This window comes from Ascidiella aspersa, chromosome 2, assembly GCF_963924565.1.
Source record: "Ascidiella aspersa chromosome 2, kaAscAspe10.2, whole genome shotgun sequence".
In the NCBI taxonomy this organism is placed as follows: domain Eukaryota; kingdom Metazoa; phylum Chordata; class Ascidiacea; order Phlebobranchia; family Ascidiidae; genus Ascidiella; species Ascidiella aspersa.
Genome location: NC_139448.1, coordinates 27,084,756 through 27,093,961, shown reverse-complemented (window position 1 = coordinate 27,093,961; position 9,206 = coordinate 27,084,756). Strand labels below are relative to the sequence as shown.

Below are 9,206 nucleotides of genomic sequence, written 5' to 3'. Positions count from 1 at the left end.
ATATAGACAGAACAAAACTAAAGTTCCAAGACAGTCATTCTTTGCCACGCACTTGTCCTGTTAATTTAAAAATATTAATTTTCGCTTACCGCAGCTAATTCGTTCTAAGATTCTGTGAAATTGTTCTAAACAGGCTAGTTCTAAACTTATGTAAGTGTAGCAGGTGGAGTTAAAGTTGTTTTTAATGCTTGTGGTACAATTGATCAATTTAAAACAACGGATTCTTCCTGTCCCATCATCACAGTGTCCCATCATATGAAACTCTGGTTTCTAAAGACGGGACACAACAACGTTTTTCTAAGACGATTTTACAAAGTTTTACAAAGTTTTAAATGTTTTTTAAGCGTAAAGGGCAGAGGAATCAAGTAGGCATGATATTATTCAAAATTATTGTTATAACTCACAACTACAATCATTTGAAAAAACGTGTCCCATCATGGGCAACCTTTCCCTAATAAAAGTTTTATTGAGCGACCCACAGTAAGATATTGCTAAATTGTTTAGCAATAATTTAAAATGCAACCAATTGAAAATTTAACAATTACATAAAACCTGTATCTTTACCACTGGCGTACGTACTGAAATAGTTAATGCAACAAAACACATCCAATTGTTTTTGTTACATTGCTGCATAAATGCAGAAAACTGTAACATTTAGAAATGCTTCGCGACCCACTGGTTGGGAAGCACTGCCCTAAGAGAACCGCGTAATGCGAGAAATGACAAAAATTATAGTCTGATTTAACAGAAACAGCACAACACAGACAATAACATTGTAAAAAGTAAAAAATGTATTTACAGAGCAAGTATAGGACACTGGACAGTTTAGGTGAGAGGGAACGTAGGCTTTGCAGGTGGCAGGCATGCAGTCCTAAGGCTTAATGCGGATTTTACAAAAAATTATGCAAGTGTAATGTGTTTGTGAGCACCTCAAATGATAAAAAATATTTTCTTGGCCTTGCATTTTTTTTCATTGCCATAAACCGGCTTCTATTCCAAAATTTGCGCCAATGCTAAGAGATTCATTTTGCTTGAATAAACATAAGTTAATCTAAGCACAACTGTAGGTTATACGCTGTCATGAAAGGAGAAAAACTTGCCTAGGCCTGTTGTAAACCAACTAAGCTAGTGGTGAATCTAATAAGTAGTCTGATTACTTTTCACATTATTCGTATGTTGAGTTGTGAACACATAAACGTGTAACATTTTCAACCAATTTCTTCCATATTATATTTCTTATTATTCAAAATTTAAGCTTATCATGCTTCAGGCAAAATCCTTACTGGGTAGGATAACAACTGACTAAAAAGTGGACTTTTACGTTAAATCCCGTAGTAGGCTATATAAGTATTTAGATTACAATTTATTCAACGCTTTATTGCACAAAAGGAATAAAAAAATCACTAGGGTAAATTTGGGATCCATTTCCCAACACGTTCGGAAAAAATTAGTCAGTGACAGTTGTTCTTGTAGCAATAAACAGATTTCCTATAAATGTACTATTCACTTGTATCAATATTACGCCGCGACGATAAATTGCAACAACGGAATATTCCATACGACCAAATCTCCCTCACAGTCATCGGAAGTATACAGACCAATGTTAAAAGAACCTAGAAAAATAAGAGTAAACGTCAAAGCAACCTGTACGATACCGACCACATCGGGCATTCCTTAACAAAATATTGGACATAAATTTAAAAAAAATTAATAATATGCCGTCGTAATAGAAATATAAACTGTATTACAAATTTTTTTACAATAACAATAAATCATAACATTGAGATCAGCATTTTTTGTGCGTTTCTTGTTTGATGGGCCTTAACCTACTATATTACTTTCTATTTACATCGGATAGATTGGTATAAAAAAAAACATATAAGTTTAATTTCAATATGAAAAGTGAGTCTTTCAGATATTAGAGTGTTAAACAGGTCCTTTGATTGCGCTTCTATAGTCTGTAAACGAAGATTTGTTTGACTTACCATAAGAATAAAAAAATGAAAGACGTATTGCCATCCAAGGTGCAGTTGAATAACGGCCACAAGGTACTGTCCAATTGCTGCCCCTATGCTCCCCGTACCATCAATGATTCCTAACAAAAAATTATTGCTAACAATTGAGGATGTTTAAAGTAGAAGGGGTTATACCATATAACGTTCCAAGTCTGGAACAACAAATGGAGAATACATATATTTTTATACTATATATTTTTTTTTAATATATTTTAAATAAATTGTTAAACTTTTTTTTTTGGGGGGGGAGGTTATCGATGATATATATTTTAGTAACAACAGTTATTGGCAATACAATTTGCTAACATATGTATATGTATATTGTACAAACAAATACTTCCAAATAGTTAAAATTCAAAAACACTGCTATTTGAGACAGTTGTTTGAACTGTGATGTACAACTAACAAAAAAACAAAACAAAAAAATAAAAGTAAAATAAATACGGGGTTCTTGGCAAAATGCAACACAAAAAACTCTGCAGAAATTTTATCTAATTTATCAGCATTAGTAGTCTTTAAGTTGTAACATACTACAAACGTGGTCTGTTATCTAACCCAAATAAATTCTTGCAAAAAATAACAAGTTTCTACGGCCAGAAATGCGTATTAGATACAAAAAAACTTCACATAAAAACGTTACCTGTGACCGTGGCAAGAGCCCTGGTGTTTTGACCAATCTGCGGTTGTTTGCCCAGATCGGCCGCCACGGCGGAACTAATAATGTTCGATGCGCCGTTGATGAATACGCCTACGGTTGCCATCAGAACGCAATTGACTGCCACGTTCGGCGAGGATTCTGTGCAAATATGGATACTTAGAACCAAACACTAAGCGCGGGGACAAAAACAGTAAAGTTAATTTACTTGAATAAGCCCACAGAGTGAAAGGTGCAATGGCGAGCATGGCTGCTAAAACCGGAGCCCGTCTGTTGAGCTTATCGCTTAACGTTCCGAACACAATTCCACCTGAAAGACGAAACGTGTCATGTTTTTGAACTGTTTAGGATTTAAGCATAGTTTTAACACTGCACCTATGATACCACCGACGTCGTACCACGTCGACAGTTTGTCGGCTTTGCTGTCGTCCCACTTGAAGTTGTTGGTGAGATAGTAAGGCAGCCAGAAGAAAAAGGCGTAGTTGACGAGTTTTAGACACGCGTAAGCAAGGGAGTACTGTAAAACGATGAGGGCAAAAGTAGAATCCAACCGCGGTTTAAAAGTAAATTTATCAACAACAAAAAATATCAAAAAAATATATTTTATATATATATATAATATGGTATACAAAGTTTAATTTCGACCCTTTTAGAATCAAGTTCTTTAATAAAACGTTCTTTGGTCCCTAAATTTTAATCATTTTTCGTAATCTTTTGCAAAATTGACGTTTCACAAAACTACAATGGTTGCTGTAAAACGGCTCAAAATTAACATTACAAAGGAAAACAAACATGATTTACCAATAAAACTCCGGGTAACAAAATGGCAGAAAAAAAGTTAATCCCGTCGCTCTTTGGCCCTTTAGGAGAGTTTTTAACTTCCTCCGTATCTCCATATTCTTCACAGTCTTCCGCTTCCTGATTGTCAGAAGTAGAATCGGGTGAAGGTAGCAAATCTGCGGTGTCTGAGACGACAAAACAGCAACGATATACTTGAGCCTAACGCTCTGCACATACAGCCAAACAGATAATGCATTTTAGTAGATTGAGCCGTATCAATCAATGAGGGGGGGGGGGTAATCATGCAATCAATCGCGAAACACTTTGCTAACCTGTGTATAGTGTAATGAAAATTTAATCATTTAATTGTTGGTTGTCATTTGAAGCAGTTGTGTTACCTGTAATGCAAAACTATATATAAAAAATAAAACGCATAAGGTGTAAGCAATAGTTGCTGAATATTTGTTTAAAGTTGACCTTTGAAGTAACTCGTAGGTAGCCCTTTGTTATTTTTGCAACCTAACGCATTTATTGAAATTGCGAATTCTGGAACTTATAATTATACATGTTATAGTAGCTCGTCCAAGAACGCTTGATTGACACTTAATTAATAGGCGAAGATTATCGCAAAGCGGTTGCCAGAAAAAAACGCTGACATTGCACTGCATGCCTACATATCTACTTTGAATATCCCTAGTTACAAGTTACCTTCATTTTCATCAACATTAACCATTAGATCTTCCTTGATTTCCAATCCAATCTCATGTGGGGAGCTCACAATTCCAATAAACGCAAGTATTCCTCCACAAAATAGAGAGAGGGAAGTGACTAAAAACGCGTTCTGTGCAAATTAAAAACAAGAAAAAAAAATCAAAACAAGGAAATATGAAAAAATATTAAAACAAGGAATATATAATTATGGGTATACATAAAAAAATGTTTTACAATTTGTAGTTTGAGACTTTTAAGTAATCAAAAATTGAATGCACTAGGTCTACAAAAATAAGTTGTACAATTATTATCAAACGTACCTCATAGCCATAATTAATTACTGCTGACGTGAATAGTGCCCCAATTATATTTCCAACTGAAGCACAAGAACTCCATACTCCAAAAACAAGGCCGCTATTTGACTTGGTAAACCAATTTCCCATTATAGCAACCACACATGGCCAACCACTGGATTGCACCAAACCGTTTAGAAACCAAATAAATCCATAAAAATACTTGTTATAATAATGAACATATTTTGTCAGAGCACCAAATGTAAACACCTAAATAAAAAAGTAACAAAGTGACATTAACATTATTTAATGGAAAAGTTTGTCCATTAGGATTACTCCTATCCAGATGTGAAAGTAGTTTAACATTCTTGATAGTTTTCTTAAGGCCAATGTTTTACTTAATCCATTGTTTTAGTTAATGTTTAAAACAAAGTTTGTTGTACTTGTTTCGCAAAAAAGTTTAATCAAAATGATATAAATTCTTTAAAATTAGTCTACACTCTTACCAAAATAGCTGATATCACCATTCCACATGAAAGGACCTTTCGTAAGTCAAGTCTAAACAAATGGATTGGATTAAATTCATAAGTAAAGTCATGTATTTTCATTATTGTTTATGTGGTGTTCAACTTAAATAATACATATATATATACATATAAAAGACGTCAAAATACTACCTGTCACTTAGAAATCCACTGAAGTATAAACCCTGTATACAAAACAAAAAACAACAAGCTTAAAATATTGTTTTGCTAACAATAAACCTGATTCAGCAGTTAAAACACGCTGACATAGTATTTCCTGTGATACACCAGTTCAGGGTTTAGAAAGTGCACAACTTTAATAGCATCACCTCATTTAGGTAATATTTTTTTAAATATAAATGTATGTACCCACTTTGCAACTATATTATGCATTATGCATGTGTTGCTTACCTAAGCTAAGTAAAAGCTGTTTTCTAAACCCACTGTTTTAACCTGTTTAAACTAGGTATTATCTTATTGTCTCTCATAAAACATGTCTACCGTAAAAACATATAAAATTTTCTGTTTTTAAATATATATAAATTATTATTTTTATATCAAACATATAAAAGAACAGAGTTTAAAGCAGAAAAATACACGACTATGTATACTTTATATAAAATTGGTAAACATTTTATTTGTCTTGTAACATTTAGTTTTATTCAACTTACTATTGCATAGGCAAACATAAAAAGGGTGTCCAACAATCCCAAATATGGTTCAGCGGCTGAGTATTGATTAAACATGTGTTGATCGTTCCAGGTCTACAACACAAAAATAAGTTTGTCAATCAAAATAAAGTTGTAAACACTACAAGACCAAGCTGTGTTTCTTCATCACAACAACACAATAAAAGGTTTGCAACCTAAAAGCATTTTCCTGGGAACACACAATAAGACCTACAAAGCAACAATACCTAAATCAGAACAATTTAGATTACCATAGCAATAAAACTAATAAAGTTATAAAGCCAAATGCGCACTGCGCAGGAATACGTCCTAAATTCATCGAAATACGGCCTAATGAACAAAATAATGCTTTGAAACTCTAGGGAGAGGGTATGGGATGATTAGGGGACACATCTGGCATCGGCCATTTTGGTGCCGACGTTGGGGAGCCCTAGTTTGAACGGAGCCCCAATAGCTTTTGGCACAAAATTGTTTGTCCCTGTTCGCAGTTAGGTATGGGTAAACAGAGAAATTGGGTCAGAGCTGAAATTATTAAGGGATAAAGTTAGGGGTGGGGTTTAGGGTTAGGTAAAAGGTTATATAGGCCTTGTTTAGGTGTTTTCGGTCTTATTCTGACAGGTTTATGACTTATTCCTATTTATACATAATTATGCTGGTATTAGTCCTATTTAGTTCTTATTCTAAACTGTGTTTATTCCTGCGTTAATGATGTTCTAATTTTAGGCTTCTGGCTGGAGTCCCTTTTCCCCATAGGGCTTTAAAATATTTATTACAATCAGTTTTTGTTTACTATTTTAACACATTGAACATACCATAAAACTCGGATGTATGATAATATCTGAACAGAGCATATACCAATGATGCCAATTGGTAATATTGTTAAGTCCAATACTATAACTGGTATATCTGAAGATATATTGTGACTTCACTTCTATAGTGGTATATCTGCAGATCCCAGGGTACCAAATTGATATAGGAATTTTATGAATGATTTTCGATCTAATACAAGTTTTTAATAATCAGAAGGTTAACAAAGGAATAAATAAACTTTTACTGCTAAAGCAATTTTTAAGTAACCAATAAAAATTAAACACTAAACATTTCAATTTATCTATTTTGCTTGTTTGAGCATAGTAATGATGCCATTTGGCATTGGACCACACTGCAGTCATTTTTCAAAAAAAATAGATATCGCCTATCGGTATAAAAGTAAAATCTCAGACATCAAACTTCCCCAAATCCCCATATATTATTTTACATGTTTACTAAACAACACATTCAGAAATAAAGACTTACATCTTGATAAACATCTTAGTTTGGGGCAAGCAATAAAATAAATCTGTTTAAAATAATAATACACCTACTGCATTAGGCCACAGACATGGATATGTCATGTTGCATGGAGATGGAGTCCATTCCTTAGAAAGTGAGTCCTTCACATTGCTGAAAGTTTTCCGTGTTGCATGATACAATGAATAACTACAAACAGATAATTTCACTGGATTTTTCAACCAAATAATTTTACAGCTGCATAATTCTATTTGTTCCAAAAGTATGGTGGATAAAGAAATATGATTTTTAGCACAATTAGTGCACCATGTAACAGTGGTAACATTTAGATATTTTATACCTTAAAAAAACATGTTAACTTTTTTGTTTTGGGAATTTTAATTGCTCATTTATTTGATTTTAAATGATGGTAACTTTTACAAACCAAATATTAATGTTTTATTGTAATAGCACAAAAGTTATCCACTTCACTATTTAATTGTTATTAACAAAAGTTCATACCATGAAAATGTTAACAGGAAAATAATAACTTGATGGTAATTCCACATTTCAGCCAAATGTGCAGCTCAATACTAGATGAAGTTTGTTTATTTTACATAGTTTTATACACTTTTAGAATTTGGCCACTGAAAAGTAAGAGTGAATGTCAAAGCAAAATTTTAAAGTACAGAGTTTAAGGGGTTCTCAACCTTTTTAATTTCAAAACAAGTTTTGCGGGCCGGTGGACCTTCAAAAATCAAAGTCAATCCAAAATTTAATAATGCAACAGTATGCAACTAAAACACTTCTTAGCTTTCACAAACAACTGTTATTAAAGTTCAAGACTTAAACGAGTTGTAGCCTACTTTTAAACAGTTGGCCAAAACACTTGCAGCATTGTGACATACAATTAAGTCTAAAGTAGTCCATTAACTCTATTTTACGTGACAATGCTGAAAATTACGGAGCTGGCGAAGTTCTAAATTTGATGGATAAGTCTTCAACATCTTGAATTTTGCAAATTGAGATATAAAATTGTAATACATTTGGCGGACCGGCAGGAATGTTGATGCGGACCGTCAGTTGAGAACCACTGTTATAGATAACAACACACAATTGGATTTTGCATTTAAACAACCTTTGTCAGGTGTCATACATAAAATAAGAAAACAATTACAGTGGTTTAAGGTTTGTCCTCCTAATCTGCCGATGTTATTTACTTTCGTACTTTGCGTGTGCATTGCATTGACTATTTCGATAACAAAAAAAACTTGAAATCTAAAAAAGGGTTTCTTTAAAAGGTAACGGTGAGCTGAGATCCCTGTGTTTCTCTTAGGTCGGTAAACCTCAGATTGTTGGAATAGTAAAGGTATAGAATCCTAGCACAGTATTGAAACAAAAACTAAATCAACGCACAATATTTGGGTTAGCGTTTGGCTGTGGGTGGGTCATGTATTATTATATTTACTATGTAATAATAATACTTGACCTACCCCAACTAAAACACCAACCCACACCCTAAACCAAATAATATCCGTTGTAGTAGGATTCTAGACCAGCGCCCATGCCCTTCTGGACCTTTGCAACAGTGTAAAAGACCAACTCCGAGATAGGCGCTTTCTACGAGTTAAGTGGCACCAAAAGCTATTTGGGCAAAGGCATAAAGGCCTTTTAAAATAGGATTGCACTTTGCTTTTATTCAATTGAGGGGATCCCCCTGAATGACCTAATTATCTGTGCTGCTACCTAGCGGCAAATATATTTTACCATTGGATCAGCAAATCCTTCCATCAAATGTCGCACAGTGTAAAGATGCTTTGGGTGCGCAAAAAAGATTTACTAGGCTTCAAACACTCTGAAACTCGTTCTTTGTTGCCCCGCAATGTGTTTTTTGCTTTATTTAGTAGTTTTTAGATAATAAACTCCGCTAGATGTCGCACCTTGCTAAATATATTAAGGAACACCGATTTTATTAGGGGGACATTTGGGAGTTTTAAAAAATAAAAAAAAAAATTAAAAACCGGTACCAACAATGTTGACAATATTAAAATAAACATAATCTGAAGACCGTGCCTTTTTATTTCGTATTTGCGTGTTTTATATAACGTTACTTTATAAAAACAAATAAGCTTAAAGCGAGGTTAACAATCGAGCAAAGCGCAAAAAAAGCGCAGCCTATATTTTATTTAAATTGACAAAACTTCAACGTGTCGCATTAACATTAGGAACATAAAACAAATAGGCCTACACATTTTGCTCAATGACATTTA

At 33.6% G+C, this 9,206-nt stretch overlaps 1 protein-coding gene across 1 annotated transcript; it reads right to left on the bottom strand.

Moving 5' to 3' along the window:
- Positions 1 to 929: 929 nt before the first annotated feature.
- Positions 930 to 7,585, bottom strand: LOC146164611 (sugar phosphate exchanger 3-like). Its single transcript, XM_083383076.1, has 13 exons — positions 7,459 to 7,585; positions 7,032 to 7,146; positions 5,650 to 5,742; positions 5,132 to 5,163; positions 4,961 to 5,012; positions 4,482 to 4,724; positions 4,159 to 4,291; positions 3,472 to 3,635; positions 3,046 to 3,187; positions 2,879 to 2,980; positions 2,656 to 2,811; positions 1,986 to 2,095; positions 930 to 1,613 (listed from the first exon to the last, which is right to left on the bottom strand). The coding sequence occupies exons 1-13, from the start codon at positions 7,503 to 7,505 to the stop codon at positions 1,500 to 1,502; spliced, it is 1,503 nt and encodes a 500-aa protein (XP_083239202.1). The 5' UTR covers positions 7,506 to 7,585; the 3' UTR covers positions 930 to 1,499.
- Between the last annotated feature and the right edge of the window lie 1,621 nt (positions 7,586 to 9,206).

Bases quoted from the DNA above. Each gene is read 5' to 3' on its own strand.
- LOC146164611 (XM_083383076.1), bottom strand. From the start codon at position 7,505: ATGTGGAATTACCATCAAGTTATTATTTTCCTGTTAACATTTTCATG. The intron at 3,636-4,158 runs GTAACTTGTAAC...TTGTCGTCTCAG, and splicing joins TAATGTTGATGAAAATGAAG to ACACCGCAGATTTGCTACCT. The intron at 2,981-3,045 runs GTGCAGTGTTAA...TTCGTCTTTCAG, and splicing joins CGACGTCGGTGGTATCATAG to GTGGAATTGTGTTCGGAACG.